A 19116-nucleotide genomic window follows, 5' to 3' on the forward strand; every position below is an offset into this window, starting at 1 on the left:
TTCAGTCGTCTCCACATCTTCCTCTTTTGCTTCTTCTGCTTTCGCACAATGGTGTTACTCATTAACCTCCTTGTCAGAATGAGTGTTTTACGGAGGATGTTAGATATTCAGCTTTAGTCAGACACACACCAGCTTGTTGCTTCAGTGATTCAGTGATTTTCAGTCAATCCCTTCAGGTATGGTTTGAATATATGCAGACTCGTTCAGGGTTGACACAGTATTATGGTTAGTTTCTAGTTGCTAGCTTCTATTTGTTAATGGAGAAGGCTATGTTACAGTTGGTTTCTAACTGACAGCTTCATGCATTAATTTAAAGCTAGAAAGCTGATATGCAGGTAGATATAGATTATAGCATATGGACAAATGAATAGAAACACCTAAAATATAGAAAATAAACATCTTAAAGCCCAATACTAATTAACTAAATAAGAAAAGCATGAATGCTTTATTGGTTAATCAGTTGTTCTTGCTGTAGGTACGTTTGCCAATGCAGTTTTATTTTTGTAATATTCTCTCAACTTCCCCTGCCATAGTAAAGGAGGAGTTTGATATTTGGGACACACCCTAGAGAAGATTGATTCCACTCTCATAGGGCAAATATAAAGCCGGTTAGCTTAGCTTAGCACATAGACTGGAAACAGTCCAGGACTATATTGGAGCTTTGTTGTCACCAGAGGTTGCCAGGCAACCAGGGAAGACTTCAGGATATTCTTACCTTGGGGCAGAGCCAGGCTACCCTGATTTTTAGCTACATATTTAACATACAAACATGCCAGTGGTATTAATTTTCTCATTGAACTCTACTGAAACTGAAACTAATAAGCATATGTGCTTATAAAAATGTTAAACTATTCCTTCAAATAACTACATACTTTGTAGCAAATCATATGTGTTATTTTACTATTTAGTGAGTTGCTAAATAGTGCTTTTCTTAAATTTGATCAATACATAAAAGTTAAAAGACCATTTTCATCTGATGTTTCTGTTTTTTTGTCCATGAACCTTATGCAGGCATTCATACACTGCATCATCTGTTTTTCTTATGAGTAAAAATGTGTGAAAATTGCATTTCACATAGTTCCTAAGGCAAAAGCTTGGTTCCCTATTGGATTCTTTAGCTAGCATGTGGAGTGTGAGTTCACAGCACTCAGTGCCAGGTGCATTTGTGAGTCCTGAGGGGGGAGTCTGACAAGCAACAAGAGTTCTTAGAGAAATGTCGCAGTGAAGTCACACCGCCAGTCAGAGGTGCCACGCAAGTGCATATGTCATATACATGAAATGGCCTCAGGAGTAGCAGCTGAAAACCGTCACAAGGCGTTAAGAGGCACCGAGGCGTTACCTCATGCCAAACTTGCCGTCACCCTGCCTCCCTCTTACTGACCCCCCCGTTTGTCACTTGCCGTCACCTCTCTCCTCTTGCCTGACCCACGGATGTGACTCGGGTGCAGCCACGTGCAGCCAGCACAGCCACAGAAGGTGCAATGTTGATGGTCAGGGACTGTCAAAATAGGTGTCACTTTGACTGCAGAGTGCTCCAGTCGCTGTGGACAGCTGGAAGGTCAGTTGAGCGTAGGACACTGGAGACTTGACAAGTTGTTTTTTTCACAGGGAAGGGTTTTTTTTAAAAGTAATTTAAAATCTAAGTGTGAGTAATGACCACTCTCTTCTGTTAATGGTACAGAGGCATCCAATGCCAAAATCTTAGACAATTCCTAAGAAGGATAACAATAAGTTGCATCATTTGATATTTAGAGAGAATTAAAGAACATATTACGACAATGCCCATTTCAATGTACTTTCATTCACTCTGTCTTTTCATGCCATTATCCATCTGATACCTACTCATCACATTCTTTGTCTCCTCGTTCCATCTTTCTCTATCTCTACGCGAATGAATGAATCAGATTTTTGAAAAGCATGTGCAGATTAGCCCACTTTCTTCATCTTAAGTCAAAGCTACTGATAATGCTTTGCATATTTGCTCATTGCACGTATAACAGTAAAATAAATGTTTGAATAATTACAAATATGCTGTAATGAATACAAAGTGTTCATGCATCTATAATCAACTTCATTCTTTTCTCATTCTGTCTCCATTAGTTGAAATGGTAGCATTTTTTTCTGTATGAGTCTTTAAATCTATTCACATTTTTTACCAGTTAAAAATAATCAAGCGCCTTGTTGTAATAGTTGAGCTTATAATTGAGCTCGAGGAATGTGGTCCGCACTGTCAAAATCCTAGACGTGTGCCAGGAAGTCAAAGCAACCACCCTGTTTCCAGCCTGTGTGTATGTTTGTGTCTTGTTTTTCCAGAGTGTAATTGTAATCCCTTTGGCTCAGTCAGTGATCGCTGTAATGGCACAGGATTTTGTATATGTAAGGAGGGCACTACAGGGCCTAAGTGTCAGGAGTGTCTACCCGGCTATTTGTGGGACGATGGCTGCAAATGTAAGTAGAACCGCAAACCTAACCACGCAGCTCCCGACTGTTCTCCCCCTCAGCTCTGTCTCTCTCTGCTGTCTCTCTGATTTCTCTTCTCTCTGTGTGATTCCTAAGCTTTGGCTAGAAGAATGTGCTGCACATGCGCAGGACTGCCCAATTGCCCTGACAAATACAGACCTAAACCATAACACGAGCTAACCCAATATACTAAGCCATTTGACTGACTAACTGAACATGCGTTTCACACTTGCTGCGGCTGCATTAACAATGTCATATCAGCAGGCGCGCTACAATATATGGCTCAAACGGAGAAAAGGCAATGGCATGGCAGGATGCATGCTGCTCAGTAACTCAGTTATTCAGCCATGTCGCACACCAACAAAACAACAGCTGAGTCAATATTGACTGCTTGACAGGCTGCCTGTGATCTGTTTGAGTAGCCATCACCCCCTCGCCAGTCCACAGCAGGACAATGTCATCCAACACTAACATTTTTTTAAAAAGAGAATGCAGGTCATTTTCAGTTCTAGCCCATTTATTACTGTTGACCGTTTATATTTCCCCCCAGGTCATTTTGCAATGCATGCCTCGTATAGTCATTTTTTTTTTCAAATGTCACCAATTTTTCCTTGTTCTTTTTTTTCAACTCAAACTTCAGTGACAAACCTACAGGAGGTAGCCGTCACAGGGCACACCACATGATGAAGGATTTCAACTCTTTGACAGTAAAGAAAGAACTCTAACTATGAGATACACACCACCATTGCAAACGGTGTTTATGCTGCATAGTTCTTTTACTACTGCACTTGCAATTTGGGCAGAGATGATTTAGCTCTCTTATTTGACTTATTGTCAGACCAGCTATTAATTGCTGCTAATTGGCATTGACCAACCCTGTCCCATCTCTGTATCACTGTTTGTAACAAAGATTAAACATCCATTTGTAACTCCACATTAATCTCTTTTCTGGTTAACAAAGGCTTCCTAAATAAGGTGCCTGAACACTGATTTTGAGGGATTCATTTCTAAAGGCCTCTGTTTCTTCCTGTGGATGTAAGGTGATAGCCAGTGTAAGCAGAGTATAGTATTATCATGAAGAATGTCAGAAATTGTTGCTGGATTGTCTGCTGCCTATGACATATTTTATGTAATATTTTCTGATCCACTCAGACGTCTGTGAATGTGACCAGTCATATGAAAACACCCAACTCAGGTACAGCACAATAAATGCAGAAACTTAGAGAAAAAATAAATGACAGCTTCATCTGTTTTGTGATGAATTATTTAAAAAAAAAAAAAAGTAGAGAGAGAGATAGTGTCTATTAAGGGAAAATTGGCCCTTTTTCTTTCTAAATATAATCAGGAAAAATGTAAGGAGGAGGAACCACCTAATTAGCAGAAAAATAATAATAATATATTTTCAATACATTGATTTGTACAGAATACAGAAAATTAAGGGCTACTATAATTTTTCTATTTGATTTTTAAATGTTGAAATGCAAGTGAACTTTAAAATTTAAATTAGGCAGCTATTTGTGAAATTGATCTATTGCTGGAGCCAGTTTGTGTGGTGTATATTTCAAATATTTCAGCTCTGAAAGAATGAGAAGCCACTATGAAAGTGAATATGTTTAAATGTGCGCAGGCTTTAAAGGCTTAGAACACAGAGATGCTGTAATGCGCTGTCTTCACAGGTGACGCATTTCAAATATCCAATTTTGATTGGATTCCACATTACATATAAACAATGTATAATCAATATAATGTTGAACAATTGTTCATTGATCTATCATCTTAACTGGTAAATGAGAGGTTGTGATGTCAGTCCCTAAAAATATCAGCACAAAGGCCTTTTGCAGGAGCTGCCTGGTGTTCAACAGGAAAAATCTATCATCAAGGAGCCAAAGAGATCAGAGTTTTATTCTCTGATAGCAGCCACAATGAACCACAATGTACTGCAGCCACACCACATGCTGTGCTTTGTCTACAGGAGGTGTTGTACCATATGAGTAGACGAGGAAGTTTGAGAAAAAAGGGCTTCATCAAAGAGTAAAATGAAAACACTTTGTAATGAAAATTGAGAATTCGGCTTGGTAAAATATATCAGCATCAACCGCAGTGAGGATTTCACTCTCAAAATCAAATATCAATGTGATTGGCTTCTAAAGCATCTGAAAATATCCTGCATTATCCTGGAATACAGAATGCAGTATAAGCATCTTGACACTGAAATGTTAGAAATAATATTATTTATTTATTATTTGACCTTTGTTAGTCTGCAACATGTAAATAAAAGTGTTTAAAAGTTAAAGTCAAGTGCATTATGATTTAAAGTTAGTGTAAAAAGGAATCGGTTTATTTTAGTAGTTCCTGGCACAAATCGATGTTCATTAAAATGCACTGTTTTTGACTAATATATTCAGTGTGTATAGTGTGAATACACACTGGAAGCATGGATGCAAATCCATTTTTACACAAAAGAAAGGAGTAAAGGCACAAGTTGGGACAGCTCACATCCCGTGTCATCTTATCATGAATGCATATATAAACTCTGGGGCATTACTTGGTGAAATGCTGAGAATGCTGAGCTGTACAACAGCAGTAATTAAATGTAAAACAAGTAACAACGAAAAAAGAAATAGACAAACAGATGGGAAGTTACATACAGCGAGACAGAGCACAGAATGGATCAGCAGTTTTATTTGTCAGATTAGCTGTGAAGCAGCGATTAGAAAATCAAATAAACATTATTGCGTGAACCATTTGTATGTTTCTCAAAACTTCTAAATCAGCATGCCTCAAACTTTTTACTCTTCCTATAATTAGACTTCAGAGGTTTAAGTGCTGCAACACTTGAAAATGAGTGTAAAAATCCAACTTGGAATGTTCTTTCTTTATTTACACGAGTAATATGTGCTCTTTTGTAATTATTTCAGAATTTATTCTCTTGCTGTTTCTTCCCTCAATCTGTGTCTATTTCTGTAAACATTTCTTACCACATTTACCAGAATGCCTTTCAGGGAAACCCAAAGCAAGAGTGTTAGTGTGACAGTAATGTCAGGAAGAGAAAAGGAAGAAGGACGGTGTGGTGTTACATTTGGCCCTGGTGAAGACTGCACTGGGTTTTACACTCTACTATACTGACAACCTGCAAAGATGAAAGCCCTGACTGCATTGCATTCTGGTCTACTGAGGCTACCATGGAGAAATGAGTATTTCTGCCTCTAGTATGGATTTCTTTGTGTATTGTTAATGTTTTAGTAGCTGAAAGAAATCCTTCACTGCTCGGGCAGTAACTTAAAAAAGCCAGTTTTCCATGGGAATTAGAAAAAGAACTTTAAAAGCAAATGGGTCCAAAGTGGAAAATACACATAGCTTTTTAAAGGTGAATTTGTTCTCACATAGGCTGCACAATATGTTTTCCACAAACAGCTTAAACTAAAATAATGCCCACCCAAGGAGCTACTAATGCCGAGTTATTCCACCACTGAAAAACTTTGCAGTCTCGACCTTGCTTTTCCCCGCTGCTGCAGTATTTATGTGCATGGACATGACTCTTATCTGCATGCAGACTGAAGAATGCAATTAAAAACTCAAATCTCTCGTCAAACACATCGTAGTCCCAGACAGGCACACCTAGTTCATCAGTCCCCTCTCTAAATATTATCACTCATATCAAAAGCAAACGCTACAAATCTTGTCATTTACTGCCTGTGCTGGCTCTGTTTACATGCGGAGAAATGGTTAATGTGAGAGATTGAAGAGAGATAGAGGTGCAGAGAATAATTCCCCAGTTTCAGGCTTTCAACCTGATTTTTCACTCATCTTCAGAACACTAGCTTTTAGTGTACTGAAACATATAGCACAAATACACTTAGTTTCAAACAAATAGCCCAAGGATCAGCTCATAACCCATAATGCCCTACGCTGTTACTTTATGTGCCCTTAGGTTTTGCTTTCTCTACATTGACTCTGCTATAAATCTTTAACAAACTTGTTATTGATGTTCTTTTTAAAAATCAATACATCTGTTTCATTTTGGCCATTAGCATTGCTTAATTGGCAGCCAATGAAGCACTTTGACGGCAGGGGTCGGCCATTACCCGAACTTTCCTTTGAAGTCAACCGAACATTTGCTATGCAGTGTCGAGCATCATGCAGGATTCATTTTTAAAGTTCTGGTTTCACCTCAAAATTCACTCTCAGTATTTAGAGGTAAACATTACCAAGATAACAAGTGCTGCAAAATGGCAACATTTTCATTTCTGAATGACCCATGCCTTTAAAAATATCTTTCTGTTTTTTCAGTAGCTATTAGCAGTCAGCCATCCCACATAGCTATTGTTAGCCATAATTTATTTCTAAACCAACTCAACTGAATTCATATTTACTGACACTTTGCACTTGTTTGACTTGCTTGAGTTATATTGTTTGCTCAAGCTAGCAGTAAGTGAATTTAGCTAATCAAGACTTTTTTTTTTTAGCTAAAACTTACACTGTTCAACCAACTTCATTGTTATAATCCAACAGTATGGACCACTATCATTGCTGAAAGTTACTCATTCTGTTGACTTTAATAAACAAGTCAGGGGTTGTATTGTTTTCCAAATAGGACATAAGCATGTGGATATCAAATATAGTGCCCTTCAGATGACATGCTGTTAGCACAAAGTTCTTTTTGCATTCAATCTGTTTTATTTTGAAGGGCAGTAGAAGAATACCATCCTTTTATATTTCTTTGTATAGCATAAGTATTTCAGATCCCTCATGCTCTAGCCTGTTGCACATGGTTGACACACACAATGCTGTCTTGCACATAACTGCCAGTATTTTTAGGATATATTTAGAGCACACAAGAAACAGAAAAACCTGTTGACCTTTGATTGTCCTTAGAAATGTAATGTGTGTAATATGTTAGAACTTTATAATGAAAGCAAGGATAAGATGGACAAGGTGAAAGGTCATTGTCTAATTAAAGGAGACTCTCCCTTGTACTGATCATATCAAGGCCTCTCGGGGAATAACATGATTCTTTAATTAATACACTTGATTACTCTTCCTTGTCATCTTGGAGGAGACATTTTTGTTACCAAGTTTAGCAGGCTCATCATGAGGAGAGAACCAAGTGAACAAAGGTTTTTCCAAAGAATGAAACACGGGTTGTAGTCTATATATTGACTCATTACTTTAGTTTCTGCTGAGTGGTTGAATTGGTCATGAGATTGATATGTCAGTTGGAGAAAAAAAGACAAAGATAGAGTTCAGATGTCTTATTTGGATCTGGTTGTGCATGGTAATTGGTGAGCTGTGGCCTGAAGCAAAACTTACTGAGCCAAACAGCAGCTCCCTTTTCTCCAACAAAACAGACGTGGCACAAATAGGATTCGCAGAGTCAATGTTTCTTAACAAGCCTCCCATCAAAGCCCTATTTGGCTATTCCTGAGAGACAGCATGCATCCAATCCTGAATATTAGGAGAGGGGCCTGATATTTGTTATTGTGATATTTATGTCCCATAGAGTTCATAGATTGCTCACCACATTGTTTTCCACTCCCATAAAGGACTGAAATGGGCAGAAGTGGCCCCTGTGTTTATCACTGTTTATTTGTCTCTGTTGGTTTATTAGTTTGTGCGGCGCTGCTTTGTTTGCCTCCAGCTTGCTTGACAGCTTGCCTCCACTGGGAATAGAGTGGCCTCGGTGTCCCAGCTCTAAATATACACCAATTTTCACCTGACGTTCAGTTTGTCTAAAGTCACTGCTGTTTGGGGGAAAGCCTTTCAGGCTTTGAGGAAACTGTGGTTTCTGTACAGCAACATTGCTGAAAGGATGGGGCTTTAATTAACTTTGTTATTACAGAAATGGAAATGATTTAACAGGAATTTGCTCACACTACAGACAGAATAATTACGTTTATATAAAAAGATTAGTAGAAACTGGTTGGCAGGTATCTATAAAGGTTGTTTTGGCCTTGTTTTTTTTGTTCAACTGCATGTTATATTATTATGGGAGCATGTGAAAGTTACATATTTTTTTTAAAGGAAGAAAACTATGTGCACTATGAACTGGGGATGTATGTAAGGTGTCTTAAAGGGAAGTTTAAATTATCCAACGTTTGTTAAACTAGGAGTGATAAAAGAGCCACTACATGTATATTTCTTATGTAATTATACCATCTTTAAAATTATTGTGATTGTGATAAATTGCTTTTTTGATACTACCAGTGGGGGCGCCACATGTAGAAATCCTTACACATTGTACTATTACAAATGTATACTTTTTAAATTAGCATTACTAACATGATATATGCAAATATTACCTGATGTAGTTATGATGCATGAGTATATGTTAATTACAACTGGTACTAAGTACAAGGACTTTTATCAAGTAAATTGCATATTGAAATGATGAAGCAACAGTTTGGGAAACATGTTAATTTGCTTTATTGCAGAGAGATGGCAATGTTGATAGACTCTTCTTCTCATCTGTACAGTAGATATGAAGCTAGAGGCAAAAGCCGATTAGTGTATGAAATGACAATTTGCCATTTTACGGGGGTTTATGTGCCTTGTGTAACTTGTGCACATGCAGAGAATACAGGAAGTTACTGGTCCCAGGCAAAAAATAAATAAACTGTCCAGTACACAACGCCCCGTAAAACAACAAAATGTCATCTTTACACTTTGGAGTTTGCACAGATTAAACAAAAGAGTTATAAGGCATGAGAGTGGTATGGGTCTTATTATCTAGCTTGAAGAAAGAAAGCTAATAATTGTAATAACTGTGTTTCCCAAAATGTCAAAGTACTCCTAGAAGACTTAAATTTGGAATCTGGAATAAAATGCGGTAACACTTTGCTTGAAGAAAACTTTTGTCAGTTTTTGATCTGAGAGATTTCCAAATTTCCCCACATGGGTCCGTTTCATCCTATCTTAATAGAAAAAATTAGTAGATAATTAAGTGATATGAAATCCTGGCATGTGATAATGAGAGCTTTTACAATGTGCTTTTGACACATCACAGCAAACTTCAAGTAAAGTCTCACCCAAAAATCTCTTGCATGTCTGATTCTCACTCCTCTCTCCTGTCTTTACATTGCTTCCACCACAGCCCGGGTGTGTGACAACGAGCTCCTGCGCTGCCAAAATGGCGGGGTGTGTGTCAACAACGTCCGCTGCAACTGTCCCTCAACCTACTCGGGCCTGCTGTGTGAGAAGCCCCGCTGCGAATCGGAGCTGGGGGGCTGCGGAGGGCCCGACTCGGGCCAGGCCGCCCTGATGCCTCCGTCCTCTCCCAGGCTGCTGCTGCTGCTGCTGCTGGGCTCGGCACTGCTGAAAGAGGCCTCCTGCTGGCCCGCCACGCTCTAAAGAGACCCATGACCTGGTGGGAGTTGATAAACTCCCCATCGTCTCCACCTTAACCTCCCCATTCCCCCCTTTCAAATAATCAACAACCATTAAAAAAGAACAACCATGAGCTTTCTGGACTGAAATGTACTGAGCTTCTCCGCCGCCAGACTCAATGGACACTCACGCTGACGATAAAGGGAATGTGCCAGACAAATGAGTGCAAAAACTTTTCATTTAATTTCAAAGAATATATAGAAATGAAAAAAACATATACTTCTAAAAATGCCAGATATTATGAGCGCCTAATAAGAGTAAAATGAGCAAAGAACAATGAGACCCCCCTCCCCTTCTAAGCCATACCAGGTACTTGAGCTCCTTCCAGTTTGAGAAGGGATAACTGAAGATGACAGACTCGTTCACTTCCTCTCTTATTGCCACGGCAACAACAGCTGCGACCAATCAGCTCTCGCACGAGCCGACAGCGGCCGCCGATTCCCCCCGGGATGCTTCTGCGAGTTAATGTTGGCTGGACTGACGCCGAATAAATCTCCAAGAAACTGTCCCCGCCTCGCTGAACGGCAAAGACTGGCCTCTGAAACATAACCGTTATACTTCAATACAACGACAAAACAATAAGAGGAGAAAACACAGGAAGCATTCTTTGCTGTCAGTGCATTGTGGATAGAAGGGAATCTGTCCGGACTGCCACTTTGTGACACAAAAACCTTGCCCACGTCGATCCCTCTCTAGCTTTCTGTCTCTCCTTCGAGCTCTATCTCATCCTCCCTCCTGTTCATCCTCCCTCCCTTTCCGTCCTCCAGTCCCCAATCCCCTCGCCATGCTGCCACAGACCTGTGCTTTTCGTGAACGTTACTCTGTAAACCCTTGTTGGTTGAAAGATTCTTTTGTCCGATGTTAGTGATGCACATGTGTAAGAAGCCTCTTCCCCTCCCCTCCCCCCTCCTCCCTTCCAAAAAAGATACTCCAGTAAAGCTGTCTGATTCTTTTTCTATCTTAGAGCCACCACGCTCCCTACGATCATGGTCGGAGGATAGTTTTCACCTGAGCAGACGAGAAGTGCATAGAAAACCATCGGTGTATTTGCAAGTTCTTTTCTCGACAGAGCAAACAAAAAAAAAAAGAGTCATATAGTCCTTTTGTATCTTTGCCGAACTGTGATTGAAAAAAGGCAATCTTTAATGTATCTATTTAAGACATCCAAATGCAGAAGCAGTTGTTTATGGGTTTTTTTTTTCTTTGATTTACATTTATTTCATTCACTTATTTTATTTGTTAACAATACTTTTAGTTGTGCAGTTGATTTTCCTTTGTATTGGCAACGTGCTGGCATCAAAGAATATCAGTTTACATATACAGTATTAATAAAGTGTAATAAAATCCCACCAAAGGACATTATAAATGTTTTGTTCTTGCTTTAACACTTGAGAATTTAAGTGAATAAAAGTTTAAAAATTAAACTGTGTTGATCATTTGTTCAGGTAGGTACATCGTTGTTTTTGAGCTGGGATGTGAATTTTTGACTTTTTTTGGATTAATTGAGTTTTTTGTTTATTTGTTTTACCCCTGATCCTGATCTAAGTCTTTTAATATTGAGTATCTGCCAACCAAATGCAAAACATTTAATTAATTTATCCACAGATCCATAATTTCTAAATAAATTCCCAATAATTAAAAAGTTAAAAATTAAAAGACATTTCCTCAAAAGAACTACAGTTATTTAACTTGGTACCAATTATACTGAAACTAGAGACAGTCTTCACTTGGTACATTTCCAAGTAATGAATTCAAATTAAGTGCTGCAGAGTAGTCCAGAGTGTAATTTAGTCTGTACAATTCTAAATATATTGAGATTCCAATTTCCAATAATAGATGAATAATGAATAGTCTCAACTCTACTTGGGTTTAAATTCAGCTTTTCCATCAAGGTCATTGGTATTTTGCCTATTTTTTAATTCTTTCCAGGAAATGTTATTAGAAAATTACAGACCTCTTAAATAATGCGTTACCTTTTAACTATAAACCAACTATAACTATAAGTCATGTATTTTTGTACTGTAGAAATTCTGGTACAAAAGTAAGTTATAAGTTCTTTGTGTCAAATAAGAACTCAAATGTATAGCTCACCTGGTAGAGCTGGTGCCCCATGTACCAAGGCTGAATCCTTTCTGCAGTGGCCATGGGTTTGACTCTGACCTGTGGCCCTTTGCTTCGTGCCCCTCCCCCTTTCCTGTCACCCTACAGCTATCACTATCAATTAAAGGCAATAAATGCCCCCAAAAAATCCATTAAAAAACGAAGAACTTAATTATCAAACTGAGAAAATGTAGATAGAACTGTAAAGTTTGTCATCGTGACTGGTTTAACATTTTCCCAACTAATGAGACGACTTTGGACTAATTATTCGACTTTCAGATAACAGCAGGGAAACATATGTTTTGCATTAAACCAGCTTGAAATGTTTTTACAGTATTTTGTTTACTTTTTCCTTCCTATTACAGCTGCACAGCATACCGAGGGTACAACATTTCATTAAAATACAGTCAAATTAGCAAAGGAACTTCAGTCACAACTGCAGAATAGCTTTGCTTTAAGAAAACAGAAACTTTTCCTGTTATATGGAGCTTTTTTTGGTTTACTGTTAACATTAACCAAATGCTCTGTATAAAACTAATCATTAATTTCTGTCAATATATAATATTACTAATAAGTGATTTCTCTAAATATGCTCCAGGTACCAAAAGTACCTTTACATACTATATTGTTATCTGATTTTACATTTGCATATGCTACAAACACTTGAGGTGCTGCTTCAGAAGTGCTGACACATTAGACAAACTAACATGCGATCTGTGGAACAGAAACCCCCAACAAGGCCACCCTGACAAAACGATGGCATAAAAATCTCTGTATCAGCTTTGGTGATATTTCCGTGCTATTTATCTTGAATTCAATCTGGTAAAGATTTGTTTCAGTGGCATGCATTGTCGGAGGCACTGAATTAAATATTTACAACTATCGATGTCTCCCGGAGTGCCTGTGTTCAAAGTTTATATAGTGGGTCTTGTCAGATACTCGACAGTTCATCCATAACCTGAAATATTCAGACCGCAGCTCTGGCTAAACAGACTCCTTTTGTTGTTTTAAAAGTTTGACTCTGAGAAAGTACAAGAATTTAGGACTATTGATTGTTATGCTAATAGCTAGTATGTGTTTTATATATGTACCGTTCAATGGACAGTGTTTAGCAACTGAGATCACAAACAGACTTTTTCCCCCAGTACCTAGCACTAGTTTCACAAATAAAAGGCAACATCACATAGACATGAAACTTGATCTGGAATAGAAACACATTCAAATGCTGCGTGCCGCTGTGAGTTTGCTTTCTTCTCACCTTTTTATGGTGAGATAACAGGACAGAAAAACGTCCTAACAGATTTTTGTTTCCCGGCATATTCTCTCTTATATCCCAAAGTAATTGATTCAAATATTTCATATTCTTCCCTGTGTCTGATCCAGAGCCTCCAAATCCAAATCCCCAAAACAAATTAAACTCAAAACTTCAGATTTTGAAAAAATCTTCAGCGTACTGTAGCACCTTTATGAAATGAAAATAAAAGACAGTTTTTATTTTACTGGCTTTAGATATTTTGCTGTAAGTGTTGTGGTTTCTTTGCAAAAGTATTTTTTTATATATAGTTTTTTTTAAATATTTTATTTAATTTCTTTGACATTTTATTTAATTCAACTGATGTGTCTGATTTCTGCTACTATAATGCTCAGGAGTAGTTTGAATAAAAAGAGTTGGAAATAGTGCCTCTTTTATTTGATATTTAATTTGTTATGGATTATTAAAATGCCAATATTAGCATACATATCTCAAGAAGACTGATGGGAAGTACAATTTTTGAATGCAGCCATGTATTTATATTTGCAGCACATGTAAGTAAAACTGTTTATGGATACCACAAACTAAAACAAGACTCTATTTCCTCGACCACTGCTGTGTGTGAGAGAAGCGTCGGACTCCAGGGACGCCCCGATTAAATTCAGTCAAAGTCACTTGTTTGTCAAGGTCCCCTACAGTGGCCCTAATTTTAACCATGTGTTCAGCCCAGGTGTCAATGCACCATGCTGTGTGGAGAATTAAAATAGAGTTGACGCCGTTTGGGGAGAGGACTTCATCCTAGATAGCTCACCTCTAGCAGCTGTTAGCTGACCCGACCACGAAGCATCACTGAAATACCTCGGAGCAAACCATCCACCACCACTGGATTATTTCCTCTCTGTAATGTGCTTTGTGGGAATGACTGGTGAAAAGTGTTTAAAGGGGCAATGAGTATTTTTTTTTTTCATTTCTGCCCTGTAGCAAAAACAGTCTGGAATAGAAGAGACTCAACAAAGGTATTTCAACGATGAAGGCAGTGCATGTTTCTTTGGGTCTGTGCTGTAATTAGCAAGAACTAAAACTGTTTGTGTCTCTCACAGGCCACCGTAGCTCAATGGGACAAGTGTCTTTGTCAGATTTTTTTTGCACATAAAAGGTGTGAGTCAAATCCAGTAACACAACTCAAAACTTGTGGAGGACTTCTTATACCATAGAAAACTTTTAATAATAGCCCGTTTATTTGCAGAAATCCCTGAACTCCCTGTGCATTTATTGGGGACAGGGGTCTATTTTGGGCAAGCTTTTAATTCCTTTAGCACAAAACTGTTGCTCAGCACAGAGGGAAATACTCTGTAACTGTGCTGCTTCTCTTGAGTTTTGTTTAGCAAATTTGACAACAAACAGTTTACCGTAAATTGCAGGTCGTACTTGACACTTGAACGTAAATGTCGTTTTAGGCAGCCGAAGATTTACGGCAGCCAGCATACAGACAGTGAGCAACAGATGTTAGAAAATATACAACTTGGATTAATTTTAATGAAACCCTTTGGTTCTTTTGATCGGTGGACCCTTACGGACTAAATAATTATAAATAATAGAGGGATGGACATAGACCATATAGACTTTGTGACCAGTTCCGATGTTTTTTCTGTCTCTCTTGTTTACCATGCCGGTCTGAATGAATTATGCTTTGGTGGTGACAGTTTCCGTAAAATGAACTGAACGATTGAATTGTGGAGGATCTAATTGATCCAACAAAGTGCAGCATTCATATTGACGTTTAAACATTTATATTTGTGTAGGATATCTAAACAACTTAAAACTCGCTCAAGTGGGCTCAAGAGCTTCACACTTTGTGGTGGACTGTGTTTGATGTTGCCGTTTAACAGTCAATGATGATGCAACACTGTCCATTCCCCCATCTATTTTTTTTACCAGTTCTGTATAGTAAACCTAATGCTGCACTCCTGCAGTGAATCTTGAGGCGTGCTGGTGAGTTAAATTGCCATCTAATTGCCGTCCTTGGTTCTCAAGCAATCTTTAGGGATTTTTATCTGTCCACCATCCTTGAATTATTTTGTTTTACAGTCAGAAAGCATCAGAAAATAGCACCACTGAAGACACAGGAAGGTAACGAAAACAAAACAACTTTTATTTTATGTGACGTCCAGTTTATACCTGCTCTATCTGAAAAATGTCCTAAGATAACTTCTGTTATGGCATGGTGCAATGCAAATAGAATATAATTGAATTGAATGTAAATGTAAAGGTAATTTATTCACTAATATAAAAATACCTATGAATCTTATATTCATCCTCCTAAATGTTGCACACTAACCTTTAAGACAAGTTAGGCTGAACTATTTTTTGTCCAGACACAGTTAACAGGATATAACGTGTTAATCATTTTAGCTAAGTAAAGTATCTTTCAAGAAGACCACACATGTTAAGAATGAACTTTTAGTGTACACTCTGTTTCTGTTATTTAACTGTGAGAGGGCAAGTGAAAACAAGCTTAGGCAGACTTACATTAGACCGGGTTGAGAGGTATTGACCTTGCCCCAGCACTCTTATTCCCGCTATGGTTGTGATGTGTTTGTTTTGTGTGATGATCAATGCACTTATTGAACTGCACACAGCACTTATTGATCAGTGTTTCTTTTTCCTACAGTGGCCACTGAGTGGTTTCTCCATATACAGAATGTCCATTAGCGGATGCTAAAGCTGTTACTCAGCTAGAAGCCTCCATAGAGCTTTACTGAAATTGTTTGACTTTCACGCCTTTTTCTTCCTTTAGAAATGGTTCTTTTGAGGTGGCAAAACATTTTTTTTTCCTCTGGCCTACATCTTTCCTTTTAAATCACACTAGCATTAGCAGGGTAATCTCAATGCTTGGCTAACTAATGAATACTTTCAAGGCTCCATTTTTCAAAGATACAGATTCCTTTGGAGAGCAGGACACCTGAGAGTTTCCATAGTGATGCTACCAGGGTAATATGTCTCTCTGCTGGTGATTAAGTGTTATACATCTAGGATTCTTACCTGGCTCGAACATACTGGTGTTGTATCCCTTTTTCTTGAGGGAAATGTCAAATAGTCAGCTCCTGTGGTGTTCGGAAACACAGCATATTCTTAAAGTTAGACAACCTTTTATTGTCATATAAAAGAAATAGTCAGAGCATTATATTGATGTTTCCAAAACTTTAATATATATTCAAGACATCGTGACAAACACATTTATGCCTTACACAATATAAACCAATCCTATTCTCCAACACCACAAAACTACAGTCTGAGAAGACTTTCAAGATAATTTAACATTTTTAGCTTTACAAAGTCAGTATTTGTTACAGTGCTTTTATGGAAGTGGTATTGCGTCCTTCATTAAAAAAAAAAACTTTAGACACACATTTCTTTTCTGTATGCAAGGCCATAGCCGATGACTTGAACAAATGAAATACTTTTTCATTATCTTGTGATCTTCTGTTTACTCAGTGCTGGGCCACATTATAATGGCAGAGTGAGGCAACACATGGGAGACAAAGTGACTGAGAAGTAAGACTAAGGGGTGACATCTTGTTGAAGTGAAAATATTGTGCAATGGCACAGAGTTAAGCCATCGGGATTCAAGCTTTATCAGACTTTTTCCCAGTACTTTAAAATCCTTGGCACTCATGACGACTTTACAGCTGTGAGTGGGGAATGTTTGAAATGTAACGAGTGAAACTCCATCGTGGCTCAACAAGGCTGATGGATGTCAAACACTGCTCTCATGCCAGGGAGAGTCAGCAGTGAAGGGGAAAACATACATGACTCGTGCAGTTTTGATGTGACAGTGTGGCAATGACAACTGTTTCCTGTGCCATGGAGCGGTGCACCTGTAACTGGGAACCACAGCCAAATGTAACTGGTAATTCTGTGAATAGAATTTCAATAGAATTGTGATACAATCATATTGATGATAGCAATGCTTGCTGAAACCTTGGTAAATGCTATAGCTGTACATACAAAGTGGAACAAATATTGACTAGGACAAAATATATATAAATTAATGAAGACTGGAGCATTTGATATTATATGATATTATAGTAAATACTGTGCAATCCTGGAGATATAAGACAGGTAAATCATTTTTGGTTGTTTTTGAAGAGTGATCCTGATATGGGCCATTCAGTCCTCTCCGCAGACATAGGTAAGAGACCATACAATTTGTGTGATAGATGTTTTGTAGCTGTAAATATTTTGTATAGTGATTCAAATCTAAAACACAAAAAGGACAAGGTTGTCTCTCATTTATATACAACTAAGATATTTAGTCACTTAAAACCACTTTAGTGGGAATAAATATGAATGAATTTAAAAACGTATGATCTTAGAGGTAGCAAATAATAGGTGATAATACACAATATTCAATGTTGATAATATTAAACAAACTTTTAAACAATTTTAAGTTTGTCTAACATTGTGTATTTGTGCAACCCCTAAAAGGCTCTTTCACAGCAGACATTAGGCCTGAACTGCGCCTCGCTAGGAAGGTGGAGAAAAGCAGGCAGCAGCAGCAGCAGGGGGCAGTGACTAAAGGCTGCAGTCAAGATGGACAGTTTCCAGCAACCTTCACTGTCTCAACAGGAAGTCAAAGCAGTGTTTACACCCTGTTAGATCAAATTAGATAGAATTCTAATGCATGCAATCATATATAATGTATATAAATCCTCTGATCAGACTCGCTGCAGACTTGCTGGACCGGTCTCGCACACTATGTAAATAACATCACAACATGTTAGCAATGGTTTTGTTTTGCTTAATTCTTTAAAAAAATACATTCTTAATGTTCATACTATATGATACTGGCTGTATTCAGCCTCTCAGACTAATAAGTCACCATTGACTACACAGTTACTCTGTTAATAAAACCAAACTTCAAAGTGTCAGATACAGCCTTGATCTTGTGAGGTTATTGTTGCCTATGTTTGCACTCCATTGCATTATGTCTGACAAAAATCCTTCTGCCATGTGATTGCCGGTGATTGATTCTGTGCAGACCTGGCTCATCTCGAACAGGCTTTTTATTGACATTAACATACGTTAACACAAATAACACATAACATTAACAGTGGCTCTGTTCTATTCAAGTGTCCCAGTAAGCAATGACAGTGAGCCAGCGTGCCCAATTCCAGGACCCTGAAACTGAAGCAGCAAAATGGAATTCAGCCATCATTCATTTTATTATTAACGGTTTTAGTACACAGATATCACACCAATCAAATTACAACATCAACACTGTCAGTCTGAAGCAAAACTTGGGTGCTGTCACTGCACCCTTCCTTTTTTTAGTCAAAACTAGCACTGACTGCTTAGCAAAAATTCATTTTAAGTTCAGAGTGATTTTAAATACTCTTATAAGGAAAGACATAAATAATAGTTTATGTTAGTCTGTGAGGATGATAAACATAGATTTGGACACCATAATTTCCCTATTGCAGTGTTTGTTGCACATTGTCCATCCAACCAATTACCCTCATTCCTGCTAACCACAGCCACCTGTGTGAGCTCTGAAAAGGAGTTCAGCCCAAACTGCTGTTTCTAAAAGCCCTGTCACAGGTGTTCGGAGTTATTCTGGCTGATTAGACCTGCCGAAACTCGACTTCACAATCATCAATGTAGAGGGGCACGTTCCCCTGCCTTAACATGTGCAACAGGAGAGTGAGGAAGACATCGATCAGTCTGCACATGCCCACACAGTCTGGGGAAGAGGTCTAATCAGGCTAAAGTGGAGACACCTGTGTGGGTGGAGCATGACTGAGCCTTTAAAGAGCCCAGAAGTCACAACAGACTGACCTTTTCATCAGTGTGTCACAGGCTGTGTCTCATTCCGCATACTTCCGTCAGTACTTTGCTTATGTGCACTGACCACTAACTGC

General features: G+C 38.3%; 1 protein-coding gene across 1 annotated transcript in view; it reads left to right on the forward strand.

Moving 5' to 3' along the window:
* Nucleotides 1-11230, forward strand: part of ntng1a (netrin g1a) — a 116015-nt gene extending 104785 nt beyond the window's left edge. The window contains exons 9-10 of the mRNA XM_035655448.1: nucleotides 2314-2448; nucleotides 9551-11230. Of these exons, the coding sequence (XP_035511341.1) occupies nucleotides 2314-2448; nucleotides 9551-9807 (392 nt within the window). The 3' untranslated portion in view covers nucleotides 9808-11230. The remainder of the gene's footprint in view (nucleotides 1-2313; nucleotides 2449-9550) is intronic.
* Nucleotides 11231-19116: the final 7886 nt, after the last annotated feature.

Source organism: Morone saxatilis, unplaced genomic scaffold, assembly GCF_004916995.1.
Source record: "Morone saxatilis isolate NCDOM2014 unplaced genomic scaffold, NCSU_SB_2.0 Contig0, whole genome shotgun sequence".
Lineage (NCBI taxonomy): Eukaryota > Metazoa > Chordata > Actinopteri > Moronidae > Morone > Morone saxatilis.